General features: G+C 32.4%; 1 protein-coding gene across 1 annotated transcript in view; it reads right to left on the reverse strand.

Annotated features, from left to right (window-relative positions):
* LOC127709660 (uncharacterized) overlaps positions 1–19,604 on the reverse strand; it is a 43,500-nt gene that overhangs the window by 21,152 nt on the left and 2,744 nt on the right. Inside the window, exons 2-3 of the mRNA XM_052215274.1 lie at positions 2,424–2,478; positions 1,562–1,848 (exon numbers count right to left, since the gene is read on the reverse strand). Of these exons, the coding sequence (XP_052071234.1) occupies positions 1,562–1,848; positions 2,424–2,445 (309 nt within the window). The 5' untranslated portion in view covers positions 2,446–2,478. The remainder of the gene's footprint in view (positions 1–1,561; positions 1,849–2,423; positions 2,479–19,604) is intronic.

Below are 19,604 nucleotides of genomic sequence, written 5' to 3' on the forward strand. Positions count from 1 at the left end.
ATATATTAAATATTTCTTTTTAAAATCTAATAGAACTTTTTAATGTATTAATTAGCGTGTTTAAGTTATATTCTTAAATATTTATATAATTTCAATTCAGTAACTGTATCAGTTTATTTTCACAAACTGATCCACGCCTAAATAGATTGGATGTTGATTGTTGCTATTTTAAAACATTTTATATATATATAAACAAGTCGAAATTGAAAACAACGTTCAAACCTATGATTGCGTTGGATAAAAACCGCAATTTGTATACGTGTGCATGCAAAACCAATTTCTTGGTAGAGGGGTCTAAATACAGCACGTCAAACAACATTTTCCAAAAGACCAAAAAGGTGAAAAAGTATATTTTAACAAAACGCATTTGACTAACAGGTTGAACAACAAATGTTCTTAAACCCTACTGACTGCCATTGGCGATTGCCAAATAAACGGATCAACGTTAATTAACGATGTAATAAATGGATCTTAATTATAAATTTAATACTAAACAGAAAACAATAAACTTGCGGAAAAGATGGTTTACCGCAAACAAAAGGTGCAAAGGTTTTTGTACACTATATCCGGATTTCGACAATTAATGTCTCTTCAGTGATGTTAGGAATCGAAACGGTATTTGGAAAGCCATACAATTTACCTCAATTTAGGATAGACTCTTGAATTTTGAGGAGTCAAAATAGGATGAATGGATCATATAATCCCGAAGGCAAATATAATACAAGCCCAAACGAAAAAATATAAACAAGTCTATATTGAAAACAACCTTCAAACCTATGATTGTCTTGGATAACAACCGCAATGTATACGTGTGTATGCAAAACAAATTTCTTGTTAGAGGGGTCTAAATACAGCACAAACAACATTTTCCAAAAGACCAAAAAAGTGAAAAAGTATATTTTAACAAAACGCATTTGACTAACAGGTCGAACAACAAATGTTCTTTAACCCTGCTGACTGCCATTGGCGATTGCCAAATAAACGGATCAACGTTAATTAACGATGTAATAAATGGATCTTAATTATAAATTTAATACTAAACAGAAAACAATAAACTTGCGGAAAAGATGGTATACCGCAAACAAAAGGTGCAAAGGTTTTTGTACACTATATCCGGATTTCGACAATTAATGTCTCTTCAGTGATGTTAGGAATCGAAACGGTATTTGGAAAGCCATACAATTTACCTCAATTTAGGATAGACTCTTGAATTTTGAGGAGTCAAAATAGGATGAACGGATCATATAAACCCGAAGGCAAATATAATACAAGCCCAAACGAAAAAATATAAACAAGTCTAAATTGAAAACAACCTTCAAACCTATGATTGTCTTGGATAAAAACCGCAATGTATACGTATGCATGCAAAACAATTTCTTGTTAGAGGGGTCTAAATACAGCACGTCAAACAACATTTTCCAAAAGACCAAAAAGGTGAAAAAGTATATTTTAACAAAACGCAAAATGTTCTTAAACCCGGCTAATCTTAATTATAAATTTAATACTTAACAGAAAACAATAAAAATATATATATAAGTTTATTCATGCATTAAATACTAACCTTTGACGTTAGTTTTCCACATTTATCAGGCTTAAGAATGCATAAGGTAACGATAAGCTTGCACTCAATAACATCCTTCTCTTCAATAAAATCACCCAAAATACCCTTTACTGAAAACTGGCCGTTGTTCGTTCGAATATGTTCCTCAACACCTCTATCGCATACAACACGTATACATGGCATCTGTAAGATCACCGAAGGAAAACTTCCATTCACCTTTGGAAAATCCTGTAATCTTCGTTGTAGAAGATTTAATCTAGGAAATGCGTCAGAATCATATCTGAATGCTAAAAAAGATGAAACAGTATTTTCATAAAACAATGTGTATTAAGATAACCTGACCATGTTTTAATTTTTGTTTGTGGATATTGAATCAATGAAATGACGATAAATTTCCACTTGTTACATATGATGCACATAACCCAAGTCCGAATCATCGTAAACGGTCGCTTTTTAGGGAGTATTGTATTGTGTTTTGTTATGGCGAAGATGGCAAATCTTTCAAAAGCTTTGCTTAATTGACTACTTTTAGACTGTAGATGATTCAGACCCAGACCTTTTATTTAGACACTTATTGCATATTAACCGTACGATGTCTCTTATCTTTTTTTGTTATTTGGGTTGCTGTCTCATTGACACTGATTTTCTCCAATTCATATATATATTACACTTCACTTTACACGTCCTTATTCAAGATCTTAATAAGATTATCATGATTATAAGAGTTTATATTGCCAATCATTTATTGTTTTATAATAATATAGGGGTTGGGTAATAATTACTATTCTGTCGCTTTAATTTCTCTAATCACCTTCTTTTTGGTGAGTATTGGAATGACGTTCTAACATGAAGTTAAACTTACTTTGACATTTAATTCCACTCATATTTCTAGTTATCAAATTTGACCTGTTTTACTCCTGAAAAAAAAAAAAAAAAAAAAACTGTTGAAAAAGTTCGGATTGTCAAGATCTGCTTTTGTAACATTGGTTCGATTTGATTGTTTGCTCGTTCTAAAAGTATTACCGATGACTTCATATCGTAGATTTTGTTATGTTACTCAAAAACCGTATGGTCTTCTTGACTTTTCATTCTTAGACTTTTAATGAATTGGTATATTTTGATTAAAATATAAAAATAAAAAGATGTGGAACGATTTCCACTGAGTCAACTTTCTAACAGAGACCAAATGACGTTTAAATAAGAAACTACATGTCACCGTACGGCCTTTAACGTAAAGCTATTTCCTCACTAAGCTTTTATGGAAATTCAATCTCTGTCTACGGTTGCAGAAAGAAGGAGCATAAAATAGACATCTTTGACTCTGTCACGTTTTTCCTTGGTAACATGACTTTTACATATTAGACCTATTTACATATACATTGTGGACATTGTAAGAAAAACAGAAAAACTAAATGGCGAGAAGTAATTGACTTTATCGCCACACTTTTGTTTTCTCTTGATACAAAAGCCATGACCAACAAAATTCCCACTTAATTTCCTGAAAAGTTGTAAGTCGGTATACATTGTTAACAACAAAACTTTAAGTTGCTTAAGCCTTCTACTATCATCTCTACTATTGAACACCTTAACACATGACCTTAATAATCATTCTATTTCAATATTAGACATGGTGAATGAAGCATTAGGTCTACAAATATGATATAATTTATATACTAGAGGAAGTGAACCCCACAAAATATAAACTGCAAATTTTAAAATTTCTAAGACAAGCCCAGAGCCCTGACGCAAGCCCAAACATACTTTGATTATTTAAAAAAATAAAAGATCAACAAAAGGAAAACCATTATGATAAAGAATTTAAGACAGTTACGGAGGAATTGCTGATACAAAATAGATAGCCGCAGATAAGGCAATGAAATAATCGATGCTTTGCTAAGGAACCCCAGCCCTAACAAAAAAAGTGTAAAGAAAATAAAAGATGCATAGTAGTTTTATACGATGACGACTGCAAGAACGTTTCATTGTATTTTGACATGTTTTTTAGGTTAATAGGTAGCTAAAATATGAACTGTATTTTTTGGTTGTGATAAAGTTAATGCAATGCCAAAGTTAACGCTAAATCGTTCGGTTGAAGAAATGAAATATGTGTGCACATCATGTTAGAACAAAACAGAAAAATTTCACAACATAATTCTAAGGGTTACAGGGGCAGTGTATGGATACAATTGTTGAACTTTATAACGAAACAACATACGTACGCACAGACGAAACAACGGACTTTCAAATCATGGTATACCATCCGCCGCAGTAAGCGGAAACATAACCATTTCAATTCGTACTACTCACATAATTACTTTTGTGTCCCCTTACTAATAATTAAATTTTTGATGTAACACGTCTTCTGATTAGCTGACAGTTTTTTGTCTATCAGCTCATAGACATAATTTTATCATGTGACCGTGAACTCATCAACGTTTTTTCATGATTTACTCCTGAAAAATGTAGAATTAAATTATAAGACTGTAATATTTTTTTTGTCTATTCGAAATAACCTCACAAATGTGGTGCACACTTTTTAAAAACAAGCTACGCGGGTTATTCAGTGTGCACCACTTTTTGATGCTATTTCTTCATAGACCGAAAAAATATTAAAGTAATTCCTTAAGTATTCGGTTTCACCATCTGACGTATAACAATATTTGATTATATAGACTCAGTGATATTGAAAAACACCTTCATAAATACAAAAGAAGTAGTTTGCCTCGTTATAAGTCAGACTAAGAGGAATATTGGGCCGATTTTTAAGTTTTATCAAATCATATTAAGTTTGGTTATTCGACTGTATACAGTGAAGAAACGTAAAAGAATGAAATTAAATGACTGACGGAGTTTTTCTAACAAAGGTTGATTTCTTTAAGTATGTAGTCAGGTGAAATTAAAAAAAAAATCTAGAATTTAAAATTGGTACTATAAATCAGAAGAGCATTAGTTAAGGAACAAAATAAGCTAAGTTGCTTATAATTGCTTGAACTTTGGTGGATAGTTGTCTCATTGGCACTCATATCACATTTATTATTAAACTCCTTATTTTTATAAAAATATTAATTGGTTATGGAACTCCTTTTCGAGATATTTGATTAAAAAAAATGACGGGAAAAGGCTGACTCGGACTTTTACCTTATATTTAGCATTGGAATTGCTTGGGTCTCAAATTGTAAGAAAAGAAATCTAGAATCTGTTTAAATTTTGGTAATGACCTTTATGAGCTATTGAAGTCTTCCATGAAAATAAAAGTGGATGATATGAGTCAAAATATTTTACCCTGTATCGTAGGAAAAAATCCCAAGGAGTCCGAACATCTGACAAAAATTCCTAAATCTGACATGACTACATCGTTAACATATGAAAAATATGAATACACTGTTCTAGGAACACTTCCATTCATGATAAATAAATAAGACTTTTGCTGAGTATATCACCTTGTTTATTTAGCATAATACCCTACAGGGACCATAACGTATTGTAAGCAACTGTTTTTGCATACAATTGCTTTTATTTTAGTTGGAGAGAGCTATCGCATGTTACATGTTTTACTTTATAAAAGAAAACAGGACACTTCGTTACTTTGTTTAGACAAAAAAAAACCAACAGTGCACTAAAAGAGGTTCAGATCATAAACGTATATGTTTTTACAAAGGGATATTATAAAAATGAATCCAATATACCAAATCAAAGATAATCTTGACAAGGAAAATTGGCATTTAAATTCTTGAGGTTGAACGCCCAAATAAGCTCATATGATATAAAGTCTAAAATTACATAATTAATAAAAGCGGGATTTGGAATAAAATCAAAAGTGTCCATTTAAATAATAGTATGAAATTTATCCAATTGAAGTTTTCAAAACAATTCATGGACGAATAAAATTATATTTTTTTGTACAACATTCATTTACTTTACAGTCATGGCATTTTGTAACCGTCTGTTTTAAGAGATGAAATGTTAAAATCGTTTAAAAATGCTGAGGTGTTCATGTTAATCACTGCACAGATGACCATAACCAGATTTGACACAACTTTATTTTGTAGGTTTTAGTGACACATCGGCTGGGTCAGCGCTGCACATGTATATTTACAATTGAAGAAAAGGCAACAGTTGATTTACCTACTGTTGTTTCAATGTGTTTTCTATGGAAAGGACCAGTTCGCAACATGCCACTATACAAATAAAGGTTCGTTAAACCTGATTTGTCTATTTGGCTTTAACTGGGACATAATCATGCGCTTGTATACATGGTATACAATCGAAAATTAGGTACACTTACGTTAACTTTGTTTTTTGAAATTAGCTTTTAACATGGCCTTCACAACCAAATAAAGTTATATATTGTTTTACATATGCTTAATTGAAGTTAGTATGCATGTTGTAATACGATTGAACTGACGGAACACTCGTGTTCCCTAACGTTTTACACTGACTTGGCCAGTACTCAACATGCCACCATTCTTTTGATGAGAATGTATAAAAAGAGTTACCTTTTATTTTTGGAATGGGCTTGATTGTAACTCAATATATCGTATCATCAATACAATCTGACTTTGTCAGTGGTCTGATGTTCACGCCGTATACATTAAAGAACCTCCACCCCAAAAAAACCCAAAAAACACAATCTAGGTAAAGATCACCCCCATTAGACCTTCAAAATACATACAATTTTAAGTATCTCATCCAATATGAACACAATTATAGTGCCTCAACTTACTAGCGACATGTTGTCGTGGTCAATATATACCACAAAAGCAGGCTGATCAGTTACTTCGGATTCATTATTATGCGTGGGATATTAATTTTCGTGGATCGCGTGGTAATAGGTAAACCAGGAATTCAAATGATCACAAAAATATAATTGTTCCTCATTCAACAAAAATTAGTATCCTCGAAAATAAATGAATTCACGGCATTTTTCTAACTGGCTCTTATTCCCGATTGTGTATTCGCGTGGCTTGATATCGCAGCATGACTGGAACTCTTACTGTGTCGACGCTCTAGAATCGCTCACTAGAGGTTCCCGATTTGCTACGTATCAGATACGGTTGGTACATAACTCAACCGTTAGTGTTGTTTTGGAGGCATCATTTAATGCATGAGATTATTTTCTTAACATAAAAAAATAAAAGAAGCCGAATTGAATATCAGCAAAAACTGCCTTCCTTTTTTTATTTGAAAACGATTTCACCGCTAATAGAACATTCTGTTTGTGAATCTATGAGATTATTTAGTGAATGCATAGGTGCATGAATCAAACAGACCGTGCACGTATTGAGTTGACACGGACTTTAGATTCTAAATATAGATTTGCGATTCTGTTATTTTTAAGTATTGCCTTTGTTTCCTTATGTATAAACAAAATTTGGAATAATCAAAATACTATTTATGAGCGACTTTCTTAAACACATGATACTGATGTTTGTTATATACGTCAACATTTCAAAATTTTGTTGATTTTTCATTAGTTCTTTGACATTAGTCATTATTTTGCAATACATCTATTTCCATCATTAAAGCTGAATATTTGAGTGAGAAAAGGGCAATCTTCATTATTTTTTTAATCAACTGAAGATTTTCCTTCTAGAATTGCATTCACAAAAATAAACTAAAAAAAAATATTGAAAAAGAAATATTTACTATTCTGCTGCCGATGAAAAGAACACCAATGTCTAGAATCGTTGAATTAAAAAAAACAAGATCAATTCTTTGTGGTCTCGTAGAAGCATGTTTGCCTTGAGCGTGGGAGGTCGTGGGTTCAAAACCCCGGCCGGGTCAAACCGATAACTTTAAATTTGGTGTTTGCTTCATCTCCGAAAAGCACGCAGCATTAAGGAATAAGAACAAAAAGTAGTCGGCTCGGAATCAGAATAAGGGTGCCATGTCTTCCTACGGACTGTTGCCTTGTGAATTAGCACGACAAAAATTCCGGCTCAGCGTGTTGGTCTAGTACAAAGCAGGGTTTGATATTCATATTACATTAACAGGTTCTCGTCTTGAATACGCATTTAATTTGCCGCTGGACGTGAAGTAGCCATTCACCATCATCATATAATTATAATAAATTGCATTGACACTCGTGCTTTTTAAAATAATTTATTAGCGTATGTTATAATTTGATCCTTTCTTCGTACTTTTAATATTGGTAAAATTTTATACATGTGAAAAACGATTTTTGTGAAAACGCAGAAAAATTTAAGAATGGTAAAGATAATGAATATCTTAAAATTTGAACTGCGTAAATAAGTGATGATTTAAAGAATGCGAAAAATTGATACTGACTTTAAGATACGAAAATTTGTTGATCACCTTAATGGTTTATTGTTTGACATTTTATTTTATCTTTACTTCTACATTTAAACTTGCACATTTTTTGTCGGTTTTGTCTCAGCCCACGCTCAATTTTCACACAGCCCACGCGCAATTGAGAATCGTTTTGTTCTTATTTAAGCATTAATACATTATCAATGAGGTTAATTTTGTAGGTTAAAATGGCTCTTTTTTCCTGTTTTCTAAAAGCCTACCCATAAAATTCCAACCTATTCATTCTATACTGTTATAATAGTATAACTGACGAAAATCAAATAAAATATAAATGTGCCTTATGTTTTAGCTTTTTTTTTTGGCCTTTGCAATTTCAGGGGAAATAAATCTAAGTTATAAACCGTTTGTGCAACGGTTGCTTGAAAGCATAATCGAGTGCACCAATATTGTTCGCTATAAATAAGAAAAATATCATCGCGAAATCAATATCAAGTTGCAAATAAAAATCCTCAAAATACTTTTGATTATGATTCATAAAACATACGTTGATATTAAGTGTATGTATCCTTTATTTTCAAAAAGTTCAATGACGGCTCCCATTTCGTACTACGGTTGGTACGGTAGCAAATTGGGAAACCTCTACTTGAAGTTCATGCAATTCGATTTGTTTTTGTTTGGTACTTAGATTTCTATTTTCTTAATCGATTTATGAGACTTGAACATCGGTAAATCACTGTTGCCTAAATTTACATTCATGCATATTCAAAGAATACTTAATTAGACGGAAACTTCTAGAAACATTCGTCAGATTCATTATCATTGTCTCGTCTTTATTAAAAAACCTGCATTAATATTTGATTGTTCTTTTGCAGCACATACTATGTTTGGAAACAATTTCCCCCTTAAAGCTTGGTGATATTTTTATTGTAATGCTGTATTTGTTTTATGAAAATACGAAAACTATTTTGATATCAATACCCTTGAATATTGATTTGTTACAAAAAGAAAGCGGAAGATACTAAGACAACATTCAATTCATGTGTTGCTCATGGATAGTACACATTCTTTGATTAGAATCATTAAGTGAAGTCACAATCGAGGTAAAGGGGGTGGACTGTGGTTACGACAATTGGAACACACCCATAATCATTTAATATTCCTAAATTGGAACCAACTCATAAAGGCATCTGTTAAATCGATGAAGGAAATGACAATTTTACCATGACTTCGAAAAAAAGTATAACAAAAGTACCGAACTCCAAGGTAAGTGAAAAAAATGGGAAGTCCATAAAATATGGCAAATTCACACGTTATCAACCAACGTAACGAGTGAAAAACAACTTCCTTTGAGTTCGCTATTTTTGTTATTTTATTTTTTGGAAAAAAATGGTTGGTAGAACCTGGTTTTATAGCTAGCCTAAAGAAGACATGACATGATTTTCAATTTCTGTTCCAAAACGTTTATCTTAACAAAACGTTCCCTAAAAAATTACATCGATTGCAGTATAAGTGTCAAACAATTGGTAAAATATGTTTTTCAATGCATCGATCTATCGACCTAATAAGTATGCATATTTCCATCCCGGAAGTCACTCAGAACGAAGCTGCTACGTCATTGGTTACAACCAGTAGTATTGACAGTAGGGAATAGAGCAAATCTATTTTCGATTATTTACTAACAAAACGCATGACAGTGATAAATAATGATTCTGTGTGATGCAGATGCATTCAACAATAGCATTAAGAAGAATAGAAGCCATGATATTTTCCGTTTTTCGAATGACCCGTAGACCTAGACGGCGAGGAGATGGGTTTTTGTACCAACCCCAAACTATACTTTGTTCCAACTATTATTCCAGGGAACACAGAGTTGAGGGGTTTCGGAAGCTATACCATAAGGTCATTATAGGTGACAGGTGATTCGCAATTTCGGGTCTCGTTCGAAGTTGTAAGATGCAGGTGTAACGCCACATGAAGGGTCGATAAGAGATAATATTACTTTATATGCTCTGACTTTGTGTACATCCTTGATGTAGGTTTTGTCATGGGCACAGGTGAAGTAGAAATATTTTATTGATACACTAATGCAGGTATGCCAACATGCTGTTTAATGCATACTTGTAGTATGGCCATACAATACACTATGCACCACCAATTTAAAACCCCTACCAGTTCCTATAGACAACTAAAACACAACCTGTACATGCTGTATATAGATGTCATTTCTTATTTCATTATGAAAAAAGATATTCAGATACAAAAAGGTGTATTGCAATATGCATTTATGTACATTGATTTCTTGAGATAGAAAAAATAATGTTCCTTGATGTATACAAGTCTATACTTTCTTAAGGAACTATTAGGCATGAAGCTGGATTAAATAATAGAAAAGATACAACAAAAACTGGCATAGGCGCCTGAATGCAAGGGGAGAATCTCCCCCTTTCAAAAGAAGTCGGACAAAACTATGTTTTTGCCACACACCCCTATTTTTGACATTTAAAAAAAAAATAAGAATGCACATATGAAACTTACTTACTTACTCTAGTTTATTAGACTATCAAGAAAAGCTTTTTTGTATTGCTTGTGACTGTTGCTAATAACTTACTTCCCCCCTCCCTAAACACATACAATTATTATTTTTATAAAAAACATAAAAAAGTAAAATAGGAAATGAATGGATAGGAATGTTAATTATATCTTTCACATTTTTATATGGAACATCGAATATAATTATTGACAAGTGAGCACCCACTTTTAGTTTGATTTGATAGATATATTAAAACACAAATGGAAGATATATATCAAGTTGGTATAGAATTTGATAATGAAATCTATCTCTGTTTTAAATGAAAACAGACAGATATGGAACAATGACAACAACTGAACTACAGGCTTCTAACTTCGGACAGGCACATACAGAATGTGGCACGATGAAACAGGCTTGTGAGCGCTCAATCATACCCATAACGTGGGACATTTGTGTAATAGTATAACACAAAACCAAACTGTAAAAATCTGTTGCAAAGGCTTTACTAAAAACATCTGTACGAGGTACAAAATCTACTTAAATAAAAATAATAGACGTAAAGCACCGAAATAAGAGTACTTGCAGTTACACAAAGCTAGTTAAAAGCCAATTACATCCAATAAATAAATCTTGTTCTCCCAGACTGAACTATGTTACAATTGTACATTTTCATTCTCCGCCCCATTTAAAAATTCTTCTTTTTAAAATGACACATATATGACGAAATTGTTTTGGCATACTTCGAAAAGGGAATAATTTGTTGCAAATATTGTAATGGACTCAAGCATTTTGCTGGTAGCAATACACAAATTAAATGCTAAAATATATTTTGGATATAAGTGAATTTAATTTTACGTAACCTGTTATTTGGAGTCAGATTTATAAGGATCTCGATTGACTTGCATATTTCAGAAAATGTAGTATGACTACAGATGGGTGCAGTCCTAACCTGTACAAAAGATAACTTAAAGAAGACTTGTTGACTGCTTTCCAAGTAAACTTGAGAAATTTTAAGCAGACAAGCAAGTTAACTTCGTCGTTGGTAAACCAGACCTACGGTTTACTTTTTTAGGTCTGCTGCAGACCTACGCAGGCAGGTTAATGCAGTTTCAAAAAAATTGGCAATGATTTTCGGTGTTTGCATCGCAATCTAAATCTGACGTCATTTTCTTAACTATTCGACACGTGATTGGTTAGAACGTTTCGTCGACGTCAATTTTGAGCTTGTCACGAACAGCTGGTCGGGCACCTTGTTATGATAGAAGTTACTGCCATCAGTCCAACAAAAACACGTTAATATAGAAGTGTGTTGCTTATATTTTGAGGTAAGTTTGTTTTAAATTATTTTAGCCCTCTACTGCCGAGCACCGTCATTATTCATTTCATTCACGATTGAGTATGAATGAAGCTATAGTCTGTAGAGAAAGTCGCATTGTTTACTTAAAAATGGGGTTATTCATTACACGTTTCGCTGTCAACATGACGAGGGCAGTTTGTATACTGTATAGAAAAATTTCCTATAAATGATTTATGCAAATTAACACTATTTTACTCGCTTATAAAGATCTATAAACAATCATATCCTCATTGACCATTGACTAAATTACTTTATGTTGACATTTTGCAGACTGACCTGCCATGCACAGATGCGGGTCTAATATTTTTAAATATGGGCTCTTAATGGTCAGCAACAATGCAAAGTAAGGAGTGGAATTTGTTAAAAAGTCCGAACACCATGCCCGCCAGCTTTCCCCTTAATCCCCCTCCCCTTCTCCCCTTAATTTGTCTCGTATGCATATAATTTGAATTTATGTTGGAGGCAAACACCTAAACATATTTTTAGAGATTTATTACTTATATTTGAACATGAATCTTCAGATTGCCCTGATTGCACATGCAAAATCATTTCGTATTTAGGTGTTTATTCCAATTTATAATATATAACAAAAAAAACCCCAAAAATATCAAAAATATATGCATACATATGTCTCTGTGCATGCATCATACTAATGGCTATGGCTTGCCTGCATTTAATAAAATTGCTTAGGCAGGCACATGAGATGTTATATGTGAGAAGTATTATTTATTATCATGGCCATAATTGATAAACAACTTTTCTTTTATGGTTTTAAATCTGATAGTCATCATACTATCATTTTAAATCATCCCTTTTAGTGTACATTTAAATTTTTGTCTTTATTAATTTGTTCATTTTTCTTATGTTTATAGTCATTAGATTATATAAAATGTTTATTTGTAATATTGATTCACTATAAAATTGTGTATCTGAAGTCTATATTTCTTTGTGTAGATCTTTTCAAATCTTTACAAGCATGTTTTAAAACAATTCACATCAATCTTAATTATGTTTATTTACAATCTGGTGTGTATAAAATTTAGTTTGAATCCTTTCAGTAATTATTGTAACTTCTTTTGCAGATTGATTTACACCTAGCACATATAAGTTGACATGTTAATGCCTAAAGAGTGTAGTTTCTATACTATCAAATATGAGGTCTACACAATGTAAGTATTAATATTATAATGTATGAGTCTTGCTGGGGGTACTTCAGTTCTTTATTCTTTTTGTATACCATTTCCTGTATTCTTTATCTATTTTGCTCATTTTTCTCTATTCTTTGTGCTTTAACACCCCATTATTATCTTTTATTATTAGTCATTTTTTATTCTTTAATTTGTTAGCCCTTTATTCTGCACATTTTGCCCATAAGGATCATTATCTATTCTGTAAACACCATCCAGACCCCCAGGTTAGGTGTATATGTAAGTTGTCTGTTGTATTGAGTCACACCCACTCAATATTGATTAAGTCATATAAATTAATAACAGATTGGTAAAGCATTGTGATGGATAAATATCAGTTGAAGTAAGTTGTGCTTACAAACTGTATTGTACTTTTACAGAAAATTCATAAATTAAAAGTTCATATTAAATCAAGGTAGAACTTTTTGTCAAGTTTACTTTTAATTCAATAATATTTAGGAACACACAATTTTGACTGAAGTTTTCTATTTGTATCATAACATGAATACCAATAACTTTAAAATGTCACTAAATGTTTACATATTGTTTTCAGTATCTGTATTAAGATGACTTGGAGGCAATGGTGTTATACAAGTTTTTACTAACTGAAATTGGAAAAAGTAATCAGAGAAAAAAGAGTAACCACTTGTTTCTTTTAAAGATCAACACACACAAGGAAATTGTCCGACAATTTATAACCATATATGGGAATAGTTTTAGATCTATGCATGAAAAAAAGTGAAATAAATGGTTTAAAGATAAAAGCTTGAGGACATATAACAAAACTATAACAGTGCTGAATATGAAATAACCCATGCTAATGTCACATGTCACTTTTGGAATGAAGAAATTTTCAGTATGACAACAAAAGGAAGGATTACATTACTGTTAAAACTGACTCTGGAACATTGAAGACAAAAAAAATAAAAGTATTACACCAGAGGAAATGAATGTGCACTTCTTTCTTGTAAGATCAACACACAAAAGGAAATGGTCATATCATTATTCATTATATGCCAGTTATTGAGATAATTTTGGATATATTCATAAAACTGTGAATTGAGTGAGAATTATAATTCAGGCTGGTATTATAACTGCATGTACTTACTGGCATATATATATTGTAATTCACAATATTTTACATGTATATAGGAATATTCTTTGCATGTTATATGTGAAATAAAAGAAAAGTTTAGGAATAAAGAATTTTCCAGTACAACATAAACATATGAAAATCAGCAGTATGATATATTCCTACATTTATTATGGATCATGGAAAACCACTAGAAAATATTGTATTCATTATGATAAGGATTTTCAGTTTAATGTGACATATACAATGCTTTTGGTATTAAGTCATCATATTGTTTTGAAACCTTTGAAATAGACACTATTTATTTAATAGTCAAATAATACTCATAATGTTCTCTTGAAGAAGTAATGGCTTTCACATGCATACAACTTTATTGAATAAACAAATAGTTTCATCACTTAAAGGAAATCTCTTATTTTATTTTTTTTCTATAACAATAGAAAATAAGTTCATACTGTATTAACCTACATCATGTACATGACCTAGTATTTAATTTTTTTCTGGACCAATGCATGGACCTGTTTTTAAAATTTATTAATTTACTATTCAAGAGACTGCAATGAATGAATGATGCATGTTCAACAAATGAACATAGCTCTAGCATATACTATCTATTTAAAACTGTTTAAAAAAAAACTTTATCAGGACTAAGCAGATTAATATTTCTCATGAAACATGAGTTTGATAGAAGAGGCTTCATACTTCATGGCACTATAAATGTTGCTTTTTTTTCTTATAATGCAGGTGAATCATTTTGTTTTAGAAAGACTTTTTTTGTCGTTCGTTATCTCCATATCTTAAAGTCGTAAAATCCCTATGAGAATCGAAGTTAAGAAAGTAACCAAGTTAATTTAATTTACAATCGGCACATATGTGGAGTAAGACATGAACATGGGGTTACGAAAGCTCTTACAATATCTTACAAAGTATACCGTTAGAGTATCCCCCCTTTTTCCCGTCATGACATTCGTATGCACCGTGATTTTTTTCAAGATTCGTGAACACCTTCAAGTATAAAAATGAAAAAAATAACATTGTTTTACATCTTTAATGAGTCCATTTCTAGTCAAAAACTATCACAATGTCGTTTATTTCTTTCCCGGCACTTTGATATAATAAAGGGGAAAATCGATCTGAATCATTTCAGTGTTTAAATGTCGCCGCGAAAGGACTTGAGTATCATTTATTTATAAAGATCACAATGGCACACCCCGTTAATATTTATTGATCTCTTTAAAACTTGGCATATTTATTCTTGGAAAGCTCATGAATACCAAGGTTGCTGTTTCTTGTTTTTAAAATGAATACAACATTTTCAAAATTGACAAGAAAGTTGATTTTTGGTGTTTGCATGGTTGGTTTGTATGTCACTTCTGTTATTTTTTTTATTATAAAAGGACAAATTTAAAGAAAGAAACAGCTGTTACAGGAAAGATAACACCTTTGTCAACCAAATACAACTTTATTTTCATTCATTGATATAGTTCTTTGGGGTGTGCCGGGCTCTTGAAGTTGAAGGTTCAAACGCCATCTTTGAATGTCGTCCGTTACCATGGTAACGAGGTGGGGAGTTCCGAGACACCAGTAATTAAAACTTTGGATGATATAAGGGATGATCATAATTAGTTTAGGGTATGAAAGTTTCTGGACTAAAAGTAAAAATAATTTCAAATTTCGATGAATTTTCTATGAATAAATAGCCGATTTACTCTAGAACAGCATTAACCTCTCTGCGTAATGACAAGTCTGCTCAAGACAATACCTGTGGACAAGTCTGCTATTGACCAGTCCTGAGGACAGGTCTGCCCCCAGACCAGACTTGTGGACAGGTCTGCTCCTGACCAGACATGTGGACAGGTCTGCTTCTGACCAGACCTGTGGACAAGTCTGCTACTGACCAGAACTGAGAACAGGTCTGCTTATGACAGATTACCGTGTGTAAGACTTTTCATATTAGACCTGAGCTTTTATTATGTAAACAATAATCGCATTGTTCTTTTTTCCCAGTATAGCAAATTTCTTTACTCGTTAGACTCTATAGATATTATACACATTAAAAAAAAATCTTTTTTTCATTTCATATTCTCATATACATTAAACAATGGCTATAGAATTACACACTTGTGATCACATACAGCTATCATAAAAGAAAGGAAAGTTGGTTTTTTTTAATTAGAAGGCGTATAGAAAAGTTATCTAACGTATCGGAACAATATTTGTATATCATGGGATATCAACATCATTGTCGACGTTGCTTCGTTCCCCATTTTTACAGTCTCATTCTAAATTTAACTCTATGCATTACATTGATATTTCATCGTTATTCACCTTGTTTGCCTTGGATTTACGATTCTGTTTGCGACAAAATATTCTAACGAAAATTGTGCAGTGTCCGGATACATTAGTGTTGTATAATTATGAACCATCTCGTCAATTTCGTTAGATTTGTCTTTACCGATTATAAATGATAAATGGGACGTCCGAAAATATACTTGTTGTGCACATGAATGAAATAGTTGCCACTTGACGTTTAGCTACAAACAAAATCAATCAACCGAAATAATATACTAACAGTATACTCTTCCCAGAAGAGAACTTCTTATACTTTTCATTATAAAGTACAAATGAAATCAGATATGTCAGTGTTGGATGATGCGGTCAAATAGTTTTGTTATACACACCATCCTGAACTACATGTGATAACTTTAGTGACGGTTCAATATTATGAATACAGAGATGAAATGCTGACAATCTAATTTGATGCGGAAAAGATTTTGCATTCATTGTTTTCCAATATTGCTTTCATTTGTATAATACAATCCATCCTGACATAAAAAAAAACTTCTGATTTATAATGCAGCCATATAGATTTACATACTAAAGTGCAAATATGGTCAGTTTTGGTTGATACGGTTAAATAATTTTGCTATACGAGTCAGCCTGAGGTATCAAAACTACTAAAATTTTGTTGCGTATCAATATATCATGTATATTGAACAAAAGGAGGACATGCTAGCACTCTAAATGTATGCGGACAAAATTTTGTAGTAATTGTGTTCAAATATTTCTGTCATTTGTATTATACATCCAACCCTGACATAAAAATATTGCTGATTTACTATGCGGCTATATAGATTTACAAAATAAAGTGCAAATACAGTCCCGCCAAGAAAATTTACGCAAATTCCGCGTAAAGAAATGGACAATCGTAACGGGAAAATTATGTGTTTATCTGTTATATGTCCGCGAAAGTCCATTTTGATCGCGACAAGCTCAGAATTTTTATCGTGGACCTTCACGGATATCGTTATCAATAATAATATGTATTGTGAAAAGTGCAGGACTTTCTTTGGTCGATTAAATATGTGTTTTATTGAATGTTATGGGTACGATGAATATTTGTTGCTGTAACTATTTAACGAGTAAACAATATATTTGTCTGTTTATTGGTTGTGCGAATTGTTGTATATGTTATTGTTGTATGTAAAGTTCAAGAATTTACGACAAAACCTATAGTGTACACACGTTTATGGTTAATAAATAACTGTTGTTGTGTTTGCTGTTCAAGCTCAGGTAAAGTCTGATTGATAGGAGGCGGTCTGTCATTTGCTACTGTGTAAACGTGATACATACCAGGTGAATATCGATTAGCAAATACACAAAAGTCATACGACAAGTTTAAACCAATGAACAGGCGATCCGGTCATAATAGGCTTCTGAAGGAGGAGCTAAATATATGACTAATTGTATTTGATTAGTCTATTGCTGCGCACATTCTTTAATTCTTTAATTAACAATTCTGATTCGATTCTTAAAAATTCATCAATGCTACATGTAAAAAATTATGAAATAAAAATATTTCAACTAATAGTTTTTTTATAAATATCAGAGACTACAGTAAATACCCAAGATTTTTAAAACTATACTTTTTACCCATAGATAATCATCCTTGAAATATTTACTTTTATCATTAAAAGAAATTTACTTTTATCAAACTATACTTGTCTCATTACACGGGTTTATAATGGAAAGGTTGAGAGGTGCTAGTGTGTTTTAAGTCAATTGAACATTCTTGAGAAATGAGAAAATTATAATTAATACGGCTCATTCGGATTTTCAATGTCGCGCAGAGGACTGATACCGCACTCGATTATTGATACAGACAAATGATTGAGTGTATATTTATGAGAGCACACTCACTATGAAAAAAAAACCACCAGAGGTATCTGACATCTGAAAATTTTTTGGTGAAATGTTTAACTTATATAATATCATGGCATTGTTTGATCACACCCCATCCCCCCTTTCCCCCAAAAAAATAATCCCAAACAATTTATATAGGGTCGTCGTATGTAAAGAGGAAACTTGGAACTGGTAAAAATTGAATACTAGTTTGGATAATTTAAAAAAAAATGGGTAATGATGGTTACTTTTTTTTATAGTTTTTTTTTTTTTTATTCAAAACACGATACAACAAATTGAGACTCTTTTCGAAAGATTTTGTGGTCCTGAAAATGACCGTTGTACCACTGAACTAACAGTGGATTTATCACTGGAACTGCAGACCATTCAACCGCTTGATTACATCTGGGTTAGTCTTCAGCTTATTGTTGAAATAGGCTAGCGATTAACCCTTTGACCCCTCGTGAAAAATCTTATAGGGCAGATGACCAGTTGCTGCTCCATTCATCAAAATACATACTGGTGCAACCTTGTATATATGGTCAATGTACATGTTGCATTGTTCTATGGTCTGGTCATCTTCTCACACCAGAAGGTCTGTAGAGTGTTGACTAGATCTTTTTTTGTTTTGGGGTCTACACGGGCTACGTGACGCTTCATCTGAGATCAGACCATTTCTATGGGATTTAGATCAGGACTTTCAGAAGGCCATATATTCCACCAATTGATGCCATTGTCACTCATGAATTCTTTTGCCATTTTAGACTTGTGCTTTGGGTCATTGTCTTGTTGGAATCTGTGACCATTTGGAGACTTCACCCGAACGAAAGAAAGAAGGTTGTCCCGTAAAATAGAGTTAGTGAAGAATTCTTTTTCCATTATGTCTTCAAAGATGGTAAGTTTTGACGGACCCATCCGACTTATCGCACCACAAACATGGACTTTAAGTGGATGTTTCGGCTTTCCATGAACCATTGGAGCAGAATTTTTCTCTCTATAGTAATTGGTCTTGTTTTGGAAGGTCTGTATAGAACTTTCATCGGAAAAGATTATATCGGCAAAGTCGTCGTTTTCGTCAATCGTTTTCGTCAATGAGGTGCTGGCAAAAATAAACGCGCTTTGGTCTGTTTGCTTTTCTCACCATTTGACCATACCGCTTCAAATGTACCCAGAGGTCCGTCAAGAAAACGTCTTCCGCACCAGTGTCATTAATGCTGTCAATGAGATGCTGCGTCGTCAATAAAGGTAATATGTTTGAAATTAGTAAAAACAATGCACTCTTTATTTGAGACCTAGGCGAACCTCGTTGCTTATCTTATTTGCACTCACAAAAAAGATAGCAAACTTCAGTACCATAATTGATTTTGAAATTTTAAAAATTTCCGTTAATAGACTGTCATCGCGGACTTCGCGGATCAACGGGG

Source organism: Mytilus californianus, unplaced genomic scaffold (assembly GCF_021869535.1).
Source record: "Mytilus californianus isolate M0D057914Y unplaced genomic scaffold, xbMytCali1.0.p SCAF_7, whole genome shotgun sequence".
Classification (NCBI taxonomy): Eukaryota; Metazoa; Mollusca; class Bivalvia; order Mytilida; family Mytilidae; genus Mytilus; species Mytilus californianus.